The sequence below is a fragment of the Pseudophryne corroboree genome, chromosome 7, assembly GCF_028390025.1.
Source record: "Pseudophryne corroboree isolate aPseCor3 chromosome 7, aPseCor3.hap2, whole genome shotgun sequence".
Taxonomy (NCBI): Eukaryota; Metazoa; Chordata; class Amphibia; order Anura; family Myobatrachidae; genus Pseudophryne; species Pseudophryne corroboree.
The window spans coordinates 495,679,865-495,704,998 of NC_086450.1; the positions used below are offsets into that span (position 1 = coordinate 495,679,865).

General features: G+C 48.9%; 1 protein-coding gene across 3 annotated transcripts in view; it reads right to left on the minus strand.

Moving 5' to 3' along the window:
• Positions 1-25,134, minus strand: part of ZNF668 (zinc finger protein 668) — a 73,264-nt gene that overhangs the window by 32,096 nt on the left and 16,034 nt on the right. For 2 of the 3 annotated variants that reach the window (XM_063935213.1, XM_063935214.1), the window contains exon 2: positions 9,818-10,207. In XM_063935213.1, coding sequence (XP_063791283.1) covers positions 9,818-10,180 — 363 coding nt within the window. In that variant the 5' untranslated portion in view covers positions 10,181-10,207. The remainder of the gene's footprint in view (positions 1-9,817; positions 10,208-25,134) is intronic. The other variant, XM_063935215.1, reaches the window with a different exon arrangement.

The window sequence follows — 25,134 nt, forward strand, 5'->3', positions numbered from 1 at the left end:
TAGGCTCTTCAATGGCTTCCTCAGAGGTAACCCCCTATCACCCCGGGCTCTAGAGGCACGCATAGTTTTAATTCACAAACCTGGGAAGGACCCCAACTCCTGTGCTAGCTACCGCCCCATCTCTCTACTAAATAACGACATTAAAATCTTTGCCAAAATTCTTGCCCTGAGACTAAACTCAGTTCTCCCGCGTCTGATCCATGCAGACCAGGTGGGCTTCATCCCAGGCCGACAAGCTAGGGACAATACTCGCAGAACCATTGACCTGGTCCATCTGGTCAATAAAGCTAAATTGCCCTCTGTCCTTCTCTCGCTTGATGCGGAGAAGGCTTTTGATAAAATACTTTGGCCTTTCATGTTCGCTACCTTGCGTAGGTTCGGCCTGGGAGGAAGCCTACTCCAGGGTATACAGGCACTCTACTCCAACCCTTCTGCCAGGGTCCGGGTTAATGGTAAAGACTCTCCCCTCTTCCAAATCAATAACGGTACGCGCCAGGGGTGCCCCCTATCTCCGTTAATTTTTGCTATGACCATCGAACCCTTGGCGTGCATGGTTAGGGCTAATCCTGATATTAAGGGCATCACTGTAGGCGATGAGGAGTTCAAACTGTCATTATTTGCAGACGATGTTCTGTTAACTCTGTCTTCACCTAATATTTCTATCCCCAACCTATTTAAAACCCTATCATTATATTCACATTATTCGGGATATCGTATTAACTATTCTAAATCGGAGGCCCTCCCTTTGCATCTCAATGAGGATACCAGATCTCTCCTAGCTACTAACTTTAATTTCGCCTGGCGCTCCAAAAAAATTAAATACCTAGGGTGTTCATCACAAACTCCTACGACTCCCTATACTCAGAGAACTTCCCAGCCTTATTTAAGTGTATAGAGTCGGACCTTCGGGCGTGGGACAAGCAGATTATAGCCTGGTTCGGACGGATAGTCTCAGTAAAGATGAACATCCTACCCAGGCTCTTATACCTGATTCAAACAATACCCATACGTATTCCCGCTGAGGCCTTAGGCCGAATGCAGAGACTTTTCCTAAAATTCATATGGTCAGGTAAACCTCCTAGAATTAAGACCTCTACTTTGGTACGTGACCCACTAGCTGGAGGCAGAGGTTTGCCGGACATTCGCAAATATTATCACGCAACTCACCTAAGCCAGGCTGTCGCCTGGTTTTCCCCAGCGCCCCATCTACCCTGGATTCGAATTGAGCGGCTAGCGGCCGGGGTCTCCACTTTGGTATCCCTACTAACGCCGACCAAGTCAGCCCAGACAATGCAAACATGCCCCCCTCCCACTAAATTTACCTGCTCCCTGTGGTGTTTCTGCATTCGGCATTATGGTTTATCCACTTTCCCCTCGCCCATCACTTCCATTTGGGACAACCAAGAATTCCCCCCTGGTTCCACCTTACGGACCCACCCATGGTTCCACCTGAGCCCGCGCCCGGGACTGGTGTTTGACTTCATAGAGGGTTCCTCCTGGCGCTCCCTGCAGTCCCTACGGGACAAATATGATATCCCCCAACCTGTATTTTATGAGTATTTACAAATTCGTTCTTTCCTAAGCTCCCTCTCAAAACCCCAAGTCATACGTCAACTTACCCCCTTGGAACGTTTGTGTATTTATTCTCCCATGCGACAGGGTATTATCTCCATACTTTATGGCTTACTACGTTCTCTGAAAGTAGCGAACATACTCCCCCATGAGCGTAAATGGGAACAGGACCTTGGCCCACCCCCTGCGGAGGACTCATGGGAAATCATCAGGCAAAATGTAGCCCAGTCCTCAATTTCCTCCCTAGTGAAGGAAAATTCTTATAAAGTCTATACTAGATGGTATCGGGTCCCAGCAACACTGCATAAGATTTTTCCCGGGTCATCTCCATTATGTTGGCGCGGATGTGGCCAGACTGGAGACTTTAAGCACATTTGGTGGTCTTGTCCCAAAATATGCGCGTTTTGGGCACAGGTGGAAACCCTCATTGGTTCCATTTTCCACTCGCAAGTAGTGTTGGGCCCTTGGTCGGCCCTCCTGGGCCTACCTCTCCCCAACTTTGACACCCAGGCGAGTAGCCTGGTACTCCAAATTTTACACGCCGCTAGATGTGTGATAGCTAAAAATTGGAAAAAAACCATTCCCCCCCCTAGGAGCATGTTGATAGCCAAAATATGGCATATTTCCATGATGGAGAAAATCACGGCCTCCTTACGGGACAGGTCAGAGAAATATAGGAGAATATGGGACCCATGGTTCACCTATACTACGCCCTCTAATACCGGAGTGTGATACCCTCCGTCATATGGTTCTCAATAAGCAAACGAAGTAATATACTGTCCACAGTTATAAATTTTGGTAAAGAGTGCAGTTAGGAGGTGCTACCTCCCTTGATATGGTTTTACCTTGTATGTATGTTACTATGATGATCCCCCACTCTCTCCCACACCCCCTTCCCCTTTCCCCCTCTCTCTCTTATTCTCTTCTTTTCTCCTTCTATCCTTCTCTTCATTTTTAAGTTTAAACACAAAAAATTGTTGTCGATATATATATATATATATATGTGTTAGCGATGATGTACTTCCCTGTTGATGCTACAATTGGTTATTCCCCACGGGATAACGTGTATGTAATTTTGAATATCTCATTCGGAGTCATCATCTCCTGTTTGTCTTGTGCCAGCATATTCGACTTCTCTTCAATAAAAATATATTTAAAAAAAAAAAAAAAAGCCGCCAATTCTGAAACCCGCCTGGCCGAAGCCAAGGCCAACAACATGACCACTTTCCACGTGAGATATTTTAAATCCACGGTTTTCAGTGGCTCAAACCAATGTGACTTTAGGAAATCCAACACCACGTTGAGATCCCAAGGTGCCACTGGAGGCACAAAAGGGGGCTGAATATGCAGCACTCCCTTAACAAAAGTCTGAACTTCAGGTAGTAGTGAAGCCAATTCTCTCTGGAAGAAAATCGATAGAGCCGAAATCTGGACCTTAATAGAACCCAATTTAAGGCCCATAGTCACCCCTGACTGTAGGAAGTGCAGGAACCGGCCCAGCTGAAATTCTTCCGTTGGGGCCTTCCCGGCCTCACACCACACAACATATTTTCGCCATATGCGGTGATAATGGTTCGCGGTTACTTCTTTCCTAGCTTTTATCAGCGTAGGAATAACTTCCTTCGGAATGCCCTTTTCCTTCAGGATCCGGTGTTCAACCGCCATGCCGTCAAACGCAGCCGCGGTAAGTCTTGGAACAGACAGGGCCCCTGCTACAGCAGGTCCTGTCTGAGCGGTAGAGGCCATGGGTCCTCTGACATAATTTCTTGAAGTTCCGGATACCACGCTCTTCTTGGCCAATCCGGAACAATGAGTATAGTTCTTACTCCTCTTCTCCTTATTATACTCAGTACCTTTGGTATGAGAGGAAGAGGAGGGAACACATAAACCGATCGGTACACCCACGGTGTTACCAGAGCGTCCACAGCTATCGCCTGCGGGTCTCTTGACCTGGCGCAATATTTTTCTAGCTTTTTGTTTAGGCGGGACGCCATCATGTCCACCTGTGGTTTTTCCCACTGGTTTACACTCATTTGAAAGACTTCAGGATGAAGTCCCCACTCTCCCGGGTGGAGGTCGTGCCTGCTGAGGAAGTCTGCTTCCCAGTTGTCCACTCCTGGAATGAACACTGCTGACAGTGCTAACACGTGATTTTCCGCCCATCGGAGAATCCTTGTGGCTTCTGCCATCGCCGTCCTGCTTCTCGTGCCGCCCTGTCGATTTACATGGGCGACTGCTGTGATGTTGTCTGACTGGATCAGTACCGGCTGGTTTTGAAGCAGGGGTTTTGCCTGACTTAGGGCATTGTAAATGGCCCTTAGTTCCAGAATATTTATGTGCAGGGAAGTCTCCTGACTTGACCATAGTCCTTGGAAGTTTCTTCCCTGTGTGACTGCTCCCCAGCCTCGAAGGCTGGCATCCGTGGTCACCAGGACCCAGTCCTGTATGCCGAATCTGCGGCCCTCTTGAAGATGAGCACTCTGCAGCCACCACAGCAGATACACCCTTGTCCTTGGAGACAGGGTTATCAGACGATGCATCTGAAGATGCGATCCGGACCACTTGTCCAACAGGTCCCACTGAAAGGTTCTTGCATGAAACCTGCCGAATGGAATCGCTTCGTATGAAGCTACCATTTTTCCCAGGATCCGCGTGCAGTGATGCACCGACACCTGCTTTGGTTTTAGGAGGCCTCTGACTAGAGATGACAGCTCCTTGGCCTTCTTCTCCGGGAGAAACACTTTTCTCTGTTCTGTGTCCAGAACCATCCCTAGGAACAGCAGGCGTGTCGTAGGGACCAGCTGTGACTTTGGAATGTTTAGAATCCAGCCGTGCTGTTGTAGCACTTCCCGAGATAGTGCTACCCCTACCAACAACTGCTCTCTGGACCTCGCCTTTATCAGGAGATCGTCCAAGTACGGGATAATTAAAACTCCCTTCCTTCGAAGGAGTATCATCATTTCCGCCATTACCTTGGTAAAGACCCTCGGAGCCGTGGAGAGACCGAACGGCAACGTCTGGACTTGGTAATGACAATCTTGTACCACAAACCTGAGGTACTCCTGGTGAGGATGGTAAATGGGGACATGTAGGTAAGCATCCTTGATGTCCAGCGATACCATGTAATCTCCCTCGTCCAGGCTCGCAATAACCGCCCTGAGCGATTCCATCTTGAACTTGAATTTTTTGATATATGTGTTCAAGGATTTCAAATTTAAAATGGGTCTCACCGAACCGTCCGGTTTCGGTACCACAAACATTGTGGAATAGTAACCCCTTCCTTGTTGAAGTAGGGGCACCTTTACTATCACTTGTTGTGAATACAGCTTTTGAATTGCCTGTAACACTGCCTCCCTGCCTGAGGGAGTGGTTGGCAAGGCAGATTTGAGGAAACGGCAGGGGGGAGACGTCTCGAATTCCAGTTTGTACCCCTGAGATACTATTTGAAGGATCCAGGGATCCACCCGTGAGCGAGCCCACTGCTTGCTGAAATGCTTGAGACGGGCCCCCACCGTACCTGGCTCCGCCTGTGGAGCCCCAGCGTCATGCTGTGGACTTAGAGGAAGCGGGGGAGGACTTTTGCTCCTGGGAACTGGCTGTATGCTGCAGCTTTTACCCTCTACCTCTGCCTCTGGGCAGAAATGATGCGCCTTTAACCCGCTTGCCCCTATTGGGCCGAAAGGACTGTACCTGATAATACGGTGCTTTCTTTGGTTGTGAGGGAACATGGGGCAAAAATGTAGACTTCCCAGCTGTTGCTGTGGAAACGAGGTCCGAGAGACCATCCCCGAACAATTCCTCACCCTTATAAGGCAGAACTTCCATGTGTCGTTTGGAATCTGCATCACCTGTCCACTGCCGAGTCCATAACCCTCTCCTGGCAGAAATGGACATTGCACTAATTTTGGATGCCAGCCGGCAAATATCCCTCTGTGCATCCCTCATGTATAAAAGTGCGTCTTTTATATGCTCTACGTTCAGCAAAATAGTGTCCCTGTCTAGGGTATCTATATTTTCTGACAGGGAATCTGACCACGCAGCAGCAGCGCTGCACATCCAGGCTGAAGCTATAGCTGGCCTCAGTATCACACCTGTGTGTGTATATATAGATTTCAGGATAGCCTCCTGCTTTCTATCAGCAGATTCCTTCAGGGCGGCCGTATCCGGAGACGGTAGTGCCACCTTCTTCGACAAGCGTGTGAGCGCTTTATCCACCATAGGGGATGTTTCCCAGCGTGACCTATCCTCTGGCGGGAAAGGGAACGCCATTAGTAACCTCTTAGAAATTACCATCTTTTTATCAGGGGAAGCCCTCGCTTCTTCACACACTTCATTTAATTCTTCAGATGGAGGAAAAGCTACTGGTAGTTTTTTCTCTCCAAACATTATACCCTTTTTTGTGGTACCGGGGGTATCATCAGAAATGTGCAACAAATTTTTCATTGCCTCAATCATGTAACGTGTGGCCCTACTGGAAGTTACATTAGTCTCTTCGTCGTCGACACTGGAGTCAGTATCCGTGTCGACATCTGTGTCAACCATCTGAGGTAGCGGGCGTTTTAGAGCCCCTGATGGTTTTTGAGACGCCTGGGCAGGCACAGGCTGAGAAGCCGGCTGTCCCACATTAGGTATGTCGTCAAACCTTTTATGTAAGGAGTCGACACTATCACGTAATTCCTTCCACAGCACCATCCACTCAGGTGTCGACCCCGCAGGGGGTGACATCACATTTACAGGCATCTGCTCCGCCTCCACATAAGCCTCCTCATCAAACATGTCGACACAGCCGTACCGACACACCGCAAACACACAGGGAATGCTCTGACAGAGGACAGGACCCCACAAAGCCCTTTGGGGAGACAGAGAGAGAGTATGCCAGCACACACCAGAGCGCTATATAACACTGGGATCCCACTATCAATATATATGTTTTCCCTATAGCTGCTTTTTTATATATATTACATATATATATATATATATCTATACTGCGCCTAAATTTAGTGCCCCCCCTCTCTTTTTTACCCTTCTGTAGTTTTCTCAGACTGCAGGGGAGAGCCAGGGAGCTTCCTTCCAGCGGAACTGTGAGGGAAAAATGGCGCCAGTGTGCTGAGGGAGAAGCCCCGCACCCTTTTCGGCGGACTTTCTCCCGCTTTTTCTGTGATACTGGCAGGGGTAATTTTACATCTATATAGCCTCTGGGACTATATATGATGTATATTTTGCCAGCCAAGGTGTTATCTATTGCCCTCAGGGCGCCCCCCCCAGCGCCCTGCACCCATCAGTGACCGAAGTATGAGATGTACATGAAGAGCAATGGCGCACAGCTGCAGTGCTGTGCGCTACCTTGGTGAAGACTGAAGTCTTCTGCCGCCGATTTTCCGGACCTTCTTCGTGCTTCTGGCTCTGTAAGGGGGACGGCGGCGCGGCTCCGGGAACGAACACCAAGGTCGGGTCCTGCGGTCGATCCCTCTGGAGCTAATGGTGTCCAGTAGCCTAAGAAGCCCAAACTACCACCTGTTAGGTAGGTTCGCTTCTTCTCCCCTTAGTCCCTCGCTGCAGTGAGTCCGTTGCCAGCAGATCTCACTGAAAATAAAAAACCTAAATATACTTTCTTTCAAGGTGCTCAGGAGAGCCCCTAGTGTGCATCCAGCTCGGCCGTGCACAAGAATCTGAGGTCTGGAGGAGGGTCTTAGTGGGAGGAGCCAGTGCACACCAGTAGTCTAAAAGCTTTCTTTGTAGTTGTGCCCAGTCTCCTGCGGAGCCGCTAATCCCCATGGTCCTTACGGAGTCCCCAGCATCCACTTAGGACGTTAGAGAAAGTATATTCTCACTGTGTTTTATTAGCAAGGTTTAAAAGGTTATCCACTGTGTGTGCGCCCGCTGTGTGTAATCCGTACACTCAGCGCAGCGTGTGTACGCCAAGTGCGTACCACGTGCGGGACTCTGTATGCAAATAGCGTACAAAGTGCGTAGCACGTGCACATGGTCTAGCGCCCATAACGGCTCCACGGTATTAGTATATAGCTTCATGTTTAAAGGTAATAATTGACATTATCAAAAACTAGAAAAACTCCTAAGAACTCCTCTAGCTGTGACCGGCTCCTCCGGGCACATTTTCTAAACTGAGTCTGGTAGGAGGGCCATAGAGGGAGGAGCCAGCCTACACCATTAAACTTTTAAAGTGCCCATAGCTCTCAAAGGACCCGTCTATACCCCATGGTACTAAATGGAACCCCAGCATCCTCTAGGATGTAAGATAAATATACATATAATAGTGTCCAAATAAATCAGTGTCCAACACTGTCTTTTGTGTCTAGGGTGCTTAAAAGTTTGTGAACCCTTCAGAATTTTCTATATTTCTGCTGAAATTTGGCCTAAAACAACCTCAGATTTTTCACACAAGTCCTAAAAGTAGATAAAGAGAACCAAATAAAACAAAAATGAGACAAGAAAAATTAGACTTGCTCATTTTTTTTATTGGGAAAATGATCCAATATCACATATCTGTGAGTGGCCAAGTATGTGACCCTTTAGGTTTAGCAAATGTTTTGAAGGTGAAATGAGAGTCAGGTATTTTTAATCTATAGGATGACAATCAGGTATGAGTGGACAACCTGTCTTTTTAAAACAACAGGGAACTATCAAAGTCTGTTGTTCACAACACGTTTGTGGAAGTGTATCATGCCTCGCACAAAGGAGATATCTGAGGACCTCAGAAGAAGAGTTGTTGATGCTCCTCAGACTGGAAAAGGTTACAGAACCATATCTAAAGAGTTTGGACTCCACCAATCAACAGTCAGACAGATTGTGTAGAAATGGAGGAAATTCTAGACCAGAGGTTCTCAAACTCGGTCCTCGGGAGCCCACACAGTGCATGTTTTGCAGGTAACCCAGCAGGTGCACAGGTGTATTAATTACTCACTGACACATTTTAAAAGGTCCACAGGTGGAGCTAATTATTTCACTTGCGATTCTGTGAGGAGACCTGCAAACATGCACTGTGTGGGCCCCCGAGGACCGAGTTTGAGAACCTCTGTTCTAGACCATTACCCTTCCCAGGAGTGGTCGACCAACAAAGATCACGCCAAGAGCAAGGCCTCTAATAGTTCACAGGGTCACAAAGGAACCCAAGGTAACCTCTAAGTAACTGAAGGCCTTTCTCACATTAGCTAATGTTAATGTTCATGAGTCCACCATGAAGAGGACACTGAACAACAATGGTGTGCATGGCAGGATTGCAAGGAGAAAGCCGCTGCTCTCCAGAAAGAACATTGCTGCCATCTGCAGTTTGCTAAATATCACCTGGACAAGCCAGAAGGCTATTGGAACAATGGTTTATGGACAAATTAGTCCAAAATAGAGCTTTTTGGTTAATTTGAGAAGCGTTATGTTTGGAGAAAGGAGAACACTGCATTCCAGTGTAAAAACCTCATACCATCTGTGAAACACGGTGGTGGGGGTATCATGGTTTGGGCCTGTGTTGCTGTATCTGGCCCAGGACAACTTGCCATCATTCGTAGAACAATGAATTCTGAATTATACCACAAGATTCTAAAGGAAAATGTCAGGACATCTCAAGAGAACGTGGTTCATGCTGCAAGACAACAACCCAAAGCACACAAGTCATTCCACCAATGAATAGTCAAAGAAGAATAAATGTAAAGTTTTGGAATGGCCAAGTCAAAGTCCTGACCTTAATCCAATGGAAAGTTTGTGGAGAGACTTGAACCGAGCAGATTATGGGAGGAAACCCACCAATATAAAAGAGATGAAGCTGTTTTGTACGGAGGAATGGGGTAAAATTCCTCCAAACCGATGTTCAGGACTAATCAGCAATTACCGGGAACGTTACATGCAGTAATTGCTGCAAAAGGGGTCATACCAGATACTGACAGCAAAGGGTCACATACTTTTCCCACTCACAGATATGTGATATTGGATCATTTTCCTCAATAAAAAAAATGAGCACATCTAATTTCTCTGTCTCATTTGTTTGATTTGGTTCTCTGTGTTTACTTTTAGGACTTGTGTGAAGATCTGAGGTGGATTTAGGCCAAATTTTAGCAGAAATATAGTAAATTCTGAAGGGGTCACCACTGTATATAGAGCGGCACCGATCCTCGTTATAAGATCCCACACACACAATCGAAATAAATCTGTTGACGAAAAGAAAACACAAGGGCGCCTCCTAGTGCATCATAATCAAAATCAGACATACGTATTAAGTAAAAAGATGGTTCCGTACCTCGTAGTCTTTACACACAAAGGGTCTCTCTCCTGTGTGGCTGCGCATGTGGCTCCTCAGGAGGGACGCAGTCTTGCAGGACTTGTCGCAGTGCACACACTGATGCCGCTGATCTCCTCTGGGTGCTCGTGTCTTGGAAGTTGGAGACTTGGCTTCCTCCTTTATGCAGTGAGCTTGGCAGTGGCGCATGGCACGTAGCTGATTTGGAAAGGTCTTGCTGCAGGTCAGACAGCGGAGCCGACGTCCACAGAACACATACCCAGGGGACTCTTCCTCGATCATTACCTCTATATCATTTAGCGGTTCCCCCTGGCCTGAAGACATCATGGAGGGATCCTGGCAAGGAGACCCAGAAAGAGCCATCAAAACGAGTTCCTCCAGAACCTTCACCTAGAAAACATCACACAAATCTCATTTCTGGGAGTGACATCACTACGCTCCCAATATAAGGTGTGTGTTCTGGGAGTGACATCACCACGATCCCAATATAAGGTGTGTGTTCTGGGAGTGACATCACTACACTCCCAATATAAGGTGTATGTTCTGCAAGTGACATCACTACACTCCCAATATAAGGTGTGTGTTCTGGGAGTGACATCACTACACTCCCAATATAAGGTGTATGTTCTGCAAGTGATATCACTACACTCCCAATATAAGGTGTATGTTCTGCAAGTGACATCACTACACTCCCAATATAAGGTGTGTGTTCTGGGAGTGACATCACTACACTCCCAATATAAGGTGTATGTTCTGCAAGTGACATCACTACACTCCCAATATAAGGTGTATGTTCTGCGAGTGACATCACCACAATCCCAATATAAGGTGTATGTTCTGCGAGTGACATCACTACGCTCCCAATATAAGGTGTATGTTCTGCGAGTGACATCACCACGATCCCAATATAAGGTGTATGTTCTGCGAGTGACATCACTACGCTCCCAATATAAGGTGTATGTTCTGCAAGTGACATCACTACGCTCCCAATATAAGGTGTATGTTCTGCAAGTGACATCACTACACTCCCAATATAAGGTGTATGTTCTGTGAGTGACATCACTACACTCCCAATATAAGGTGTATGTTCTGTGAGTGACATCACTACACTCCCAATATAAGGTGTGTGTTCTGGGAGTGACATCACTACGCTCCCAATATAAGGTGTATGTTCTGCGAGTGACATCACTACACTCCCAATATAAGGTGCGTGTTCTGCGAGTGACATCACTACACTCCCAATATAAGGTGTGTGTTCTGCGATTGACATCACTACACTCCCAATATAAGGTGCGTGTTCTGCGAGTGACATCACTACGCTCCCAATATAAGGTGTATGTTCTGCGAGTGACATCACTACACTCCCAATATAAGGTGTATGTTCTGCGAGTGACATCACTACACTCCCAATATAAGGTGTATGTTCTGCGAGTGACATCACTACACTCCCAATATAAGGTGTATGTTCTGCAAGTGACATCACTACACTCCCAATATAAGGTGTGTGTTCTGGGAGTGACATCACTATGATCCCAATATAAGGTGTATGTTCTGCGAGTGACATCACTACACTCCCAATATAAGGTGTGTGTTCTGGGAGTGACATCACTACGATTCCAATATAAGGTGTATGTTCTGCGAGTGACATCACTACACTCCCAATATAAGGTGTGTGTTCTGGGAATGACATCACTATGATCCCAATAGAAGGTGTGTGTTCAGGAAGTGACATCATTATGCTTCCAATATAAGGTGTATGTTTTGGGAGTGACATCACTACGATCCCAATAAGGTTTTTGTTCTGGAACTAATGTCACTACTCTCCCAATATACGGTGAATGTTCTGAGAGTGACACATATTTGATACAGGTTAGACATTTATATCAGATATATGGGGGGGCACCCTGCTGTCAGGGGATAATGGGAGCAATACACTATATAAGAGATATATGAGTATGAGATATATAATAGGATTTTAATACCTACCGGTAAATCATTTTCTCCTAGTCCGTAGAGGATGCTGGGGACTCCAAAAGGACCATGGGGTATAGACGTGATCCGCAGGAGACATGGGCACACTAAAAGACTTTGACTGGGCGTGAACTGGCTCCTCCCTCTATGCCCCTCCTCCAGACCTCAGTTATAGGAACTGTGCCCAGGAGAGACGGACATTTCGAGGAAAAGGATTTTTGTTAAACTAAGGGTGAGACACATACCAGCTCACACCACAAACACACCGTACAACTGGATTAGCAGGAATACCAGATAACAGTATGAACGAAAAAATACAGGAACAAGCTGAACATAACCGATACACAACCATCGTGTAACCGAAAACAACAATACAACTGCAAGTAACAGTACGCACTGGGATGGGCGCCCAGCATCCTCTATCTACGGACTAGGAGAAAAGGATTTACCGGTAGGTATTAAAATCCTATTTTCTCTTACATCCTAGTGGATGCTGGGGACTCCAAAAGGACCATGGGGTCTATACCAAAGCTCCAGACTGGGCGGGAGAGTGCGGACGACTCTGCAGCACCGATTGAGCAAACATGAGGTCCTGCTCAGCCAGGGTATCAAACTTATAGAACTTAGAAAAAGTGTTTGAACCCGACCACGTAGCTGCTCGGCAAAGTTGAAGTGCCGAGACCCCTCGGGCAGCCGCCCAAGACGAGCCCACCTTCCAGGTAGAATGGGCCTTTACTGACATCGGCAATGGCAACCCAGCCAAAGAGTGCTCATGCTGAATCGTATTACAAATCCAGCGTGCAATAGTCTGCTTGGAAGCAGGATTTCCAATCTTGTTAGAAGCATACAAAACAAACAGTGTTTCCATTTTCCTAACAAGAGCCGTTCTGGCGACATAAATTTTTAAAGCTCTTACAACATCAAGAGACTTTGGGACTGCCACGGCATCCGTAGCTACAGGTACCACAATAGGCTGATTTATGTGAAACGACGAAACCACCTTCAGCAGAAATTGTTGACGAGTCCTCAATTCCGCTCTATCCACATGAAAAATCAAATATGGGCTCTTGTGAGACAAAGCCGCCAATTCTGACACTCGTCTGGCAGACACCAAGGCCAAAAGCATGACCACTTACCAAGTGAGAAACTTCAACTCAACCTTTCGCAAAGGTTCAAACCAGTGAGACATAAGAAACTGTAACACTACTTCAAGATCCCACGGGGGCCACGGGTGGCACAAACGGAGGATGGATATGCAGCACTCCCTTCACGAACGTCTGAACCTCAGGAAAGGCGGCCAATTCTCTTTGAAAGAAAATAGATAAAGCCGAAATCTGCACTTTGATGGAACCCAATTTCAGGCCTGCATCCACGCCTGCCTGCAAAAAATGGAGGAAACGACTCAAGTGAAAATCCTCCGCAGGAGCTGCTTTGGTTTCACACCACGACACACATTTTCTCCAAATACGGTGATAATGTTTTGCCGTGACATCCTTTCTAGCCTTAAGGAGAGTGGGGATGACCTCCCCGGGAGTACCTTTCCGAACTAGGATTTGGCGTTCAACCTCCACGCCGTCAAACGCAGCTGCGGTAAGTCCAGAAACACGCATGACCCCTGCAGTAACAGGTCCTCTCAGAGGAAGCGGCCAAGGATCTTCTACGAGTAATTCCTGAAGATCCGGATACCAGGCCCTCCGTGGCCAATCTGGAACGACGAGAATCGCTTGAACCCTTGCTCGTCTTACAATCCTCAACACTCTTGGAATGAGAGGAAGCGGAGGGAACACATACACCGACTGAAAAACCCACGGAGTTACCAGGGCGTCCAATGCACTGGCTTGGGGGTCCCTTGACCTGGAACAATACCTCGGAAGCTTCTTGTTGAGGCGAGACGCCATCATGTCTATTTGAGGAATTCTCCAACGCCTTGTAACTTCTGCAAATACCTCTTGATGAAGTGCCCACTCTCCTGGATGGAGATCGTGTCTGCTGAGGAAATCTGCTTCCCAGTTGTCCACACCCGGAAGGAAGACTGCCGACAGAGCGCTCACGTGCTTTTTCGCCCAGCGGAGAACTTTTGTGGCCTCCGCCATTGCCGCCCTGCTCCTTGTTCCGCCCTGGCGGTTTACGTACGCCACCGCTGTTATGCTGTTTGACTGGATCAGGACAAGGAGACCTTGCAGAAGGTTCTTCGCTTGCAGGAGGCAGTTGTAAATGGCTCTTAACTCGAGAACATTTATGTGGAGACAAGATTCCTGGCTTGACCATTTTCCCTGGAAACTTCTTCCTTGTGTGATTGCACCCCAGCCTCGGAGACTTGCATCTGTGGTCAGTAGGACCCAATCCTGGATTCCGAAGCGGTGTCCCTCTAGAAGGTGAGAACCTTGTAGCCACCACAGGAGAGAAATTCTGGTCCTGGAAGATAGACCTATTTTCCGATACATGTGCAGGCGAGACCTGGACCATTTGTTCAGCAGATCCCACTGAAACACCCGGGCATGAAACCTGCCAAATGGAATGGCTTTGTAAGCCGCAACCATCTTTCCCTAGCACTCGAGTGCATTGATGAATCGACACTCTTGCCGGTCTCAGAATCTCCTTGACCATGCTCTGGATTTCCAGAGCTTTTGCCGCCGGAAGAAACACCCTCCGTAGTTCTGTGTCTAGAATCATGCCCAAGACGAACAGCCGAGTTGTCGGAATCAAGCGATACTTTGGCAAATTTAGAATCCACCCATGCTGTTGCAGAACCGTCAGGGAGAGTTCCACATTTCTTAGCAACTGCTCCTTTGATCTCGCCTTTATCAGGAGATCGTCCAAGTACGGGATAATTGTGACCCCCTGCTTGCGTATGAGTACCATAATTTCCGCCATCACCTTGGTGAAGACCCTCGGGGCCGTGGAAAGCCCAAACGACAACATCTGAAATTGGTAATGACAATCCTGCACCGCAAATCTTTGGAAGGCCTGATGAGCAGGATATATCAGGACGTGTAAGTAGGCATCCTTTATGTCGACTGATGCCATAAAATCCCCCCCTTCTAGACTGGAGATCACAGCTCGAAGAGATTCCATCTTGAACTTGAAAATTTTCAAGTATGGATTGAGGGATTTTAGGTTCAGAATCGGTCTCACCGAACCGTCCGGCTTCGGCACGACAAAGAGGCTCGAATAGAACCCTTCCCCCCGTTCTGACGGGGTAACGGGGACCATGACCCTCTGTTGACACAGCTTTTGTATCGCAGCATTTACCACTTCTCTTTCTAGAAGAGAAACTGGCAAGGCCGATTTGAAAAAGCGGTGGGGGGGAAGGGGGGCATCTCCTGAAACTACAGTTTGTACCCTTGGGACACTATGTCTAAGACCCAAGGATCCAGGGCTGATTGAAACCAGACCTGACTGAAGATTCGGAGACGGACCCCCACCGGCACGGACTCCCGCAGGGGAGCCCCAGCGTCATGCGGTGGACCTGGTAGAGGCGGGGGAGGACCTTTGGTCCTGGGCGCCAGACACAGCAGGGGACCTTTTTCCCCTTCCTCTACCCTTTGAAGCGAGGAAAGACGAGCCCTTTCCTTTTTTGTATTTATTAGGCCGAAAGGACTGCATCTGATAACGAGGTGCCTTTTTCTATTGTGTGGGAACATAAGGAAGAAAGGACGACTTACCCGCAGTAGCGGTAGACACCAGGTCAGCAAGGCCGTCACCAAACAAGACACTACCTTTAAAAGGGAGAGCTTCCATAGCTTTCTTGGAGTCGGCATCAGCATTCCATTGATGAATCCACAGAGCCCTCCTGGTCGAGACCGCCATGGCATTGGCCCTTGATCCCAAGAGGCCAATATCCCTCGCCGCATCCTTCAGGTAATCTGCAGCGTCCTTGATATAACCAAGAGTCCAAAAGAATATTATCCTTATCAAGGGTATCCATGTCAGAAGCTAAATTATCAGCCCACTTAGCAATAGCACTACTCACCCACGCCGACGCCACAGCAGGCCTGAGTAGTGCACCAGTAGTAACGAAAATGGCCTTCAATGTCGTCTCCTGCTTGCGATCCGCCGGATCCTTGAGGGCAGCCATGTCCGGAGATGGAAGCGCCACCTTTTTGGACAGTCGGGACAGAGCCTTATCCACATTGGGAGACGACTCCCATTTCTCCCTGTCGTCAGAGGGGAAAGGATATGCCATAAGAATTCTCTTGGGAATCTGCCACCTTTTGTCAGGCGACTCCCAAGCCTTTTCACAAAGAGCGTTCAGTTCATGAGAGGGGGGAAAAGTCACCTCAGGCTTTTTTCCCTTATACAAACAAACCCTCTTATCTGGAACAGGAGGCTCTTCAGAAATATGTAAAACATCTTTAATAGCCACAATCATGTACTGAATACTCTTAGCCATTTTCGGATGTAAACTGGCCTCACTGAAGTCGACACTGGAATCAGAGTCCGTGTCGGTATCTGTATCTGCCATCTGGGTAAATGAACGTTTTTGTGACCCTGAGGGGGTCTGTACCTGAGACAAAGCGTCCTCCATGGATTTTCTCCATGCTTGTGTCTGAGAATCAGATTTATCTAGCCTCTTAGACAATAATGGCACGTTTGCATTCACTGTACTCAGCATATTTACCCAATCAGCAGTCGGCTATGCCGACAGAGTCATTCCCAAATCTTTCTCCACGCCCCCAGTAACTTCCTCCGGGGAGGAACACTCAACCTCAGACATGTCGACACGCAGTACCGACACACCTACACTCACACCGGCCAAAAGGGGACAGACCCACAGGGAAGCCTGTAGAGAGACACAGAGGGAGTATGCCAGCTTACACCCCAGCGCCCATATACTACTAAATAAATAGTATATGATGACTGCGCTGTAAATGTATATACATATATAGCACCAAATTGTCTGTGCCCCCCCCCCCCCCCCCCCCCCCCCCGTTTTGCTCCCTTGATACTTGTAAGGAGAGTGTAGGTCCGGGCCAGCGTCTCTGCAGCGGCTGTGAAGAGATAAAATGGCGCTGGTGAACTGTGCGGCTAAGCTCCGCCCCTTCCCGGCGCGCTGTAGTCCAGCTTAAATTTATTTATACTGGCGGGGGTATCGTATACAGTGCCCGGGCACTGAATATGCAGCCTTTGCCAGTTAAAAGACCCTCAGTAACTTGCTGCCCAGGGCGCTCCCCCCAGCGCCCTGCACCCTGTAAGTGCCGTTGGTGTGTGTGGGAGCGTGGAGCGCAGCGCGACCGCTTTGCTGTACCTCCGTCTGAAGTCTTCTGCCGTCACTGAAGTCTTCTGTTCTTCTAATACTCACCCGGCTTCTTTCTTCTGGCTTCTGTGAGTGGGGTGACGGCGCGGCTCCGGGAACAAGCAGCTAGGCGAACCAAGTGATCGAACCCTCTGGAGCTAATGGTGTCCAGTAGCCTAAGAAGCAGAGCCCTTATCTCAGAAGAAGCAGGTCTGACTTCTCTCCCCTCAGTCCCACGAAGCAGGGAGCCTGTAGCCAGCAGGTCTCCCTGAAAATAAAAAACCTAACAATAAAGTCTTTTCGGAGAAACTCAGTAGAGCTCCCCTAGTGTGTGACCAGTCACTCCTGGGCACAGAATCTAACTGCGGTCTGGAGGAGGGGAATAGAGGGAGGAGCCAGTTCACACCCAGTCAAAGTCTTTTAGTGTGCTCGTGTCTCCTGCGGATCCCGTCTATACCCCATGGTCCTTTTGGAGTCCCCAGCATCCTCTAGGACGCAAGACACAGTCATCCGCCGCTGTGGTTCTATATTATATACACACACATACACCCGTCAGCCATTACATTGAAACCACCTGCCTAATATTGTGTAGGTCCCCCTCCTGCCACCCTAACAGCTCTCACCCGTCAAGGCATGGATGTAACAAGACCTCTGAAGGTGTCCACTGGCACCAGGAGGATAGCAGAGATTCTGTAAGGTGCGAGGTGGGGCCTCCATGGCTTGGACTTGTGTTTCCAGCACATCCCACAGAGGCTCGATCAGATTGAGACCTGGGGAATTTGGAGGCCAAGTCAACACCTTGAATCTCTGTCATGTTCCTCAAACCATTCCATTTGCAGTGTGGCTGGGCATATTATCCTGCTGGAAGAGGCCACTGCCATCAGGGAATACCAATGCCACGAAGGGGAGTACTTGGTCTGCAACACCAAGGATCCCCAGCAGAACACTGCCCAGAACTATAGTTGGATTATGCTTCATCTCTTTCAGTAAAATCCCCTTGAAAATTTGCAGAAGTGCGGCCCCCGAGGGGCGCAGTTAAAGTTTGGTGCAGATAAGCATCCGTTTTACATTATCCGGTGCAGGGTCATTCGCTCACTTACTACGCGTGTCTTTTCACAGCGGTGATTTTCATTATGCTGCTCCAGGTGGCGCCCTTGTTTTTTTCTCTCCGTTCTCTCTGCGCAGCCGCCCCAAAAACGGAATGGGCATGCGTGCATTGTCTCTGCCTCGCCCAGTAAACGCAGCGGCGCCGCCCCCCCATGTTAACTGTCGCACACGCGCACTATTGCCAGAGCACGTGCACAGATCAGATGGACGCGGCCGCTGTGTACAGATGCACGGCTGCGTCCATCTCTGATTCGCCTTATAGTGTCATTTCCGGGTGACCTGTGCAAGAATAGTGCAACTGTCAGCGTAACGGAATACATAAAGCCAGCCCCATTATCCGGTACATACACACTGTTTACCGCACAATGGGGGTCATTCAGAGATGATCGTAGCTGTGCTAAATTTAGCACAGCTACGATCATTCACTCGGACATGTGGGGGGACGCCCAGCACAGGGCTAGTCCACTCCGCATGTCAGTGCCCCCCCCCCCCGCAGAAGTGCAAAGGCATCGCACAGCGGCGATACCTTTGCACTTCAAGAGTAGCTTCCGACCAGCGCAGCTTTAGCGTGCTGGCCGGGAGCTATTCATCGCTCCCCGGCCCGCAGCGGCTACGTGTGACGTCACGCAGCTGCTGCGGCCCGCCCCCCATTCGGTCCGGCCACGCCTGCGCAGTTCCGCCTCACCTAACCCGGCGATGTGTCCCCGTCGCTGCAGGGAGATGACGGGTGCCCGCTGAGAGTGTGTTACCAGCGGGCACCTGTCTCCCGCACTACAGCGGTAGCCGGAAGCAGGAGCTCAGTACTGAGCTCCGGCTTCCGGCGCTGTCACTGTACGCTATGGGAGAGACGTCATGACGTCTCTCCCATAGTGCCGAGGAGCGGGCAGCAAGAGGACTGCAGCGGCTGGACACGGAGCAGGGCTTGGTAAGTATGGTCTGTGTTTTGTCTGTTTTTTTTTCCTTTGCAGCTACGCATCTACTGGGGGGCATTACTACTAAGGGTCATCTACTGAGGGCAAACTACTGGGAGGCATTACTACTAAGGGTCATCTACTGAGGGCAAACTACTGGGGGGCATTACTACTAAGGGTCATCTACTGAGGGCAAACTACTGGAGGGCATTACTACTAAGGGGCATCTACTGAGGGCAAACTACCGGGGGGTCATTACTACTAAGGGGCATTACTACTAAGGGGCATCTACTGGGGGCAAACTACTGGGGGGCATCTACTGGGGGCAAACTACTGGGGGGAATTATTACTAAGGGGCATCTACTGAGGGCATTACTACTAAGGGGCAAACTACTGGGGGGCATTACTACTAAGGGGCATCTACTGAGGGCAAACTACTGGGGGGCATTACTACTAAGGGGCATCTACTGAGGGCAAACTACCGGGGGGTCATTACTACTAAGGGGCATTACTACTAAGGGGCATCTACTGGGGGCAAACTACTGGGGGGCATCTACTGGGGGCAAACTACTGGGGGGAATTATTACTAAGGGGCATCTACTGAGGGCATTACTACTAAGGGGCAAACTACTGGGGGGCATTACTACTAAGGGGCATCTACTGAGGGCAAACTACTGGGGGGCATTACTACTAAGGGGCATCTACTGAGGGCATTAGTACTGGGGGCAAACTACTGGGGGGCATTAATACTAAGGGGCATCTACTGAGGGCATTGCTAAGGGGCATCTACTAAGGGCAAACTACTGGGGGGCATTACTACTAAGGGGCATCTACTGGGGGCATTACTACTAAGGGGCATTTACTGAGGGCATTACTACTGGGGGCATCTACTGGGGAGCATTACTACTAAGGGGCATCTACTAAAGGCATTACTACTGGGGGCATTACTACTAAGGGGCATCTACTGAGGGCAAACTACTGGGGGGCATTACTACTAAGGGGCATCTACTGGGGGCATTACTACTGGGGGGCATTACTACTAAGGGACATCCACTGGGGCCAAACTACTGGGGGGGGGGGGGGGGGGGGGCAAACTACTGGGGGAAAACTACTGAGGGCAAACTCCTGGGGTGCATATCTACTGGGGGCATTACTACGGTGGGGCATCTACTGGGGGCAAACTACTGGGGACATTATTACTGGGGGCCAACTACAAGGGGGCAAGCTACAGGAGGGCATTACTACTGGGGGCATAACTACAGGGGCATTACTATTGGGGGCGTAACCACAGGGGCATTACTGCTGGGGGTGTAACTACAGGGGCATTAGTACTTGGGGGCAAACTACAGGGGCTAAACTACATGAGGACTAAACTACAGGGGCATTAGCACTGGGAAGCTAAACTAAAGGAGGGGTAAACTACTGGGGTCATAACTGCAGGGGCATTACCACTGGGGGCATAACTACTAGGGCTAAACTACAGGGGGCTAAATGACTGGGGCATTACTACAGGCAACATTACTACTGGGGGCAATACTACACAGGGGCATTACCATTAAGGGCATTACTACTGGGGGCACTACTAATGAGGGCAGGGGCACTTCTTAAGGGGCATCACTCCTGGGGACATAAGGGGTACTACTGTTGCGGGCATTGCATAAGGGACACCACTACTATGGGGTCTATATAAGGAGCACTACTACTGTGGGCATTGTATAAGAAGCGCTGCTGCGGTGGGCATTATGTGTATTACGGGGTGCTACTACTGTGGGCATTATTACTATTGTGTGACCACGCCCCTTTGTTTTTGAGACCACGCCCTTGTTTTGCGGCTATCCCATGGGCGCAGTGGGGAGGGGGGGGGGGGGAGGTGAGTTCCACCACCTCTCTAGGACCACTTTAAGCACTGGGTACAAGTTGATCTTTGTCTTGTCTGTCCATAGGATGTTGTTCCAGAACTGTAACGGCTTTTTTAGATGTTGTTTGGTAAACTCTACTCTGGTCTTCCTGTTTTTGTGGCTCACAATGGTTTACATCTTGTGGTGAACCCTCTATATTCACTCTTGGAAAGTCTTCTCTTGATTGTTGACTTTGACACATATACACCTACCTCCTGGAGAGTGTTCTTGATCTGGGCAACTGTTGTGAAGGGGTTTTTCTTCACCAGGGAAATAATTCTTCTGTCATCCACCACAGTTGTTTTCCGTGGTCTTCCGGGTCTTTTGGTGTTGGTGAGCTATCCGGTGCGTTCTTTCTTTTTAAGAATGTTCCAAACAGTTGATTTGGCCTACTTAATGTTTTTGCTTTCTCTCTGATGGGCTTGTTTTGATTTTTCAGCCTAATGATGGCTTGCTTCACTGATAGTGGCAGCTCTTTGGATCTCATATTGAGAGTCGTCAGCAACAGATTCAAAATGCAAATGTCACACCTGGAATCTACTCCAGACCTTTTACCTGCTTAACTGATGATGAAATAACGAGGGAATAGCCCACTCCTGTCCATGAAATAGCTTTTGAGTAGACTGTCCCATTACTTTTGGTCCCTTAAAAAGTGGGAGGCACATATAGAAACCGTTGTAATTTCTACACCGTTCACCTGATTTGGATGTAAATACCCTCAAATGAAAGCGGAAAGTCTGCAGTTAAAGCACATCTTGTTTGTTTCATTTCAAATCCATTGTGGTGGTGTATAGAGCCCAAAATATGAGAATTGTGTTGATGTCCAATATTTATGGACCCGACTCTGTGTGTGTGTGTGTGTGTGTGTGTGTGTGTGTGTGTGTGTGTGTGTGTGTGTGTATATATATATATATATATATATATTAGGATTTTAATACCTACCTGTAAATCCTTTTCTCCTAGTCCGTAGAGGATGTTGGGGACTCCAAAAGGACCATGGGGTATAGACGGGATCCGCAGGAGCTTGGGCACTCTAAAGAGGCTTTAACTGGGTGTGAACTGGCTCCTCCCTCTATGCCCCTCCTCCAGACCTCAGTTAGAGGAACTGTGCCCAGGAGAGACGGACATTTCGAGGAAAGGATTTTTGTTTAAACTAAGGGCGAGGAACATACCAGCCCACACCACAAACATACCGTACAACTGGAGTAGCATGAAACCAGATAACCGTATGAATTAACAACAGCAACAAGCTGAATATAACTAATACACAACCTATGTGTAAACAAATATAACCAGTAATAATACAACTGCAAGTAACAGTACGCACTGGGATGGGCGCCCAGCATCCTCTACGGACTAGGAGAAAAGGATTTACCGGTAGGTATTAAAATCCTATTTTCTCTTACGTCCTAGAGGATGCTGGGGACGTATTTGGACATACTTTCTCCAAATACGGTGATAATGCTTCGCCGTGACCTCCTTTCTAGCCTTAAGGAGAGTGGGGATGACCTCCCCGGGAATACCTTTCCGAGCTAAGATTTGGCGCTCAACTTCCACGCAGTCAAACGCAGCCGCGGTAAGTCCGGAAACACGCAGGGCCCCTGCAGTAACAGGTCCTCTCTTAGAGAAAGCGGCCAGGGATCTTCCACTAGTAATTCTTGAAGATCCGGATACCAGGCCCTCCGTGGCCAATCTGGAACGACGAGTATCGCCTGAACTCTTGTTTGTCGAACGATCCTCAACACCTTTGGAATGAGAGGAAGCGGAGGGAACACATACACCGACTGAAAAACCCACGGAGTCACCAGGGCGTCCACTGCACTGGCTTGGGGGTCCCTTGACCTGGAACAATACCTTGGAAGCTTCTTGTTGAAGCGAGACGCCATCATGTCTATCAGAGGAATTCCCCAACGTTTTGTCACTTCTGCAGTAATACCTCTTGATGAAGTGCCCACTCTCCCGGGTGGAGATCGTGTCTGCTGGGGAAGTCTGCTTCCCAGTTGTCCACTCCCGGGAGAAAGACTGCTGACAGAGCGCTCACGTGCTGTTCCGCCCAGCGCAGGATTCTTGTGGCCTCCTCCATTGCCACCCTGCTCCTTGTTCCGCCTTGGCGGTTTACGTACGCCACCGCTGTTATGTTGTCCGACTGGATCAGGACAGGGAGACCCTGAAGAAGGTTCTTTGCTTGCAGCAGGCCGTTGTAAATTGCTCTCAACTCGAGAACATTTATGTGAAGACAAGATTCCTGGCTTGACCACTTTCCCTGGAAATTTCTTCCTTGCGTGACTGCGCCCCAGCCTCGGAGACTTGCATCTGTGGTCAGCAGGACCCAGTCCTGGATTCTGAATCGGCGTCCCTCCAGAAGGTGAGAGCCCTGGAGCCACCACAGGAGAGAAATTCTGGCCCTGGAAGATAGACTTATTTTCCGGTGCATGTGCAGGTGAGACCCGGACCATTTTTTCAGCAGATCCCACTGAAACACCCGGGCATGAAACCAGCCAAACGGAATGGCTTCGTAAGCCGCAACTATCTTCCCTAGTACCCGAGTGCATTGATGAATCGACACACTTGTCGGCCTCAGAAGCTCCCTGACCATGGTCTGGATTCCTAGAGCTTTGACCTCCGGAAGAAACACTCTCTGTATCTCCGTATCTAGGACCATGCCCAGGAAGGGCAGCCGAGTGGCCGGGTTCAGCTGAGACTTTGGCAAATTTAGCATCCAACCGTGATGTCGCAGAACCGACAGGGAGAGATCTACAACTGTTCCTTGGACCTCGCCTTTATCAGGAGATCGTACAAGTACGGGATAATTGTGACCCCTTGCTTGCGAAGGAGGACCATCATCTCCGCCATTACCTTGTTGAAAACCCTCGGGGCCGTGGAAAGCCCAAACGGCAACGCCTGAAATTGGTAATGACAATCCTGTACCGCGAACCTCAGGAAGGCCTGATGAGGAGGGAAAATCGGGATGTGTAAGTAAGCATCCTTTATGTCGCTTGATGCCATAAAATCCCCCCCTTCGAGGCTGGAGATCACTGCTCGAAGAGACTCCATCTTGAACTTGAAAGTTTTCAAGTATGGATTGAGGGATTTTAGGTTCAGAATCGGTCAGACCGCACCGTCCGGTTTCGGCACGACAAAGAGGCTCGAATAGAACCCTTTCCCCCGTTCTGGCACCACAACCCTCTGTTGACACAACTTTTGTATCGCATCCCTTACCACCTCTCTTTCGGGAAGAGAAGTTGGCAAGGCCGAAAAACTGGTTGGGGGCATCTCCTGAAACTCCAGTCTGTAACCTTGGGACACTATGTCTAAGACCCAAGGATCCAGAGCCGAACGAACCCAGACCTGACTGAAGAATCGGAGACGGCCCCCACCGGTAGGGACTCCCCCAGGGGAGCCCCAGCGTCATGCGGTGGACTTGGTAGAGGCTGGGGAGGACTTTTGGTCCTGGGTGCCTGACACAGCAGGCGACTTCCTTCCCCTTCCTCTACCCTTGGAAGCGAGGAAGGACGAGCCCTTAACTCTTTTGTATTTATTAGGCCGAAAGGACTGCATCTGCTGATGGGGTGCCTTCTTCTGTTGTGTGGGAACATAGGGAAGAAAAGATGACTTACCCGCCGTAGCGGTCGGGTCAGACAGGCCGTCACCAAACAAGACACTACCTTTAAAATAAGAATTTACTTACCGATAATTCTATTTCTCGTAGTCCGTAGTGGATGCTGGGAACTCCGTAAGGACCATGGGGAATAGCGGCTCCGCAGGAGACTGGGCACAAAAGTAAAAGCTTTAGGACTACCTGGTGTTCACTGGCTTCTCCCCCTATGACCCTCCTCCAAGCCTCAGTTAGGATACTGTGCCCGGACGAGCGTACACAATAAGGAAGGATTTTGAATCCCGGGTAAGACTCATACCAGCCACACCAATCACACCGTACAACCTGTGATCTGAACCCAGTTAACAGCATGATAACAGAGGAGCCTCTGAAAAGATGGCTCACAACAATAATAACCCGATTTTTGTAACAATAACTATGTACAAGTATTGCAGACAATCCGCACTTGGGATGGGCGCCCAGCATCCACTACGGACTACGAGAAATAGAATTATCGGTAAGTAAATTCTTATTTTCTCTGACGTCCTAGTGGATGCTGGGAACTCCGTAAGGACCATGGGGATTATACCAAAGCTCCC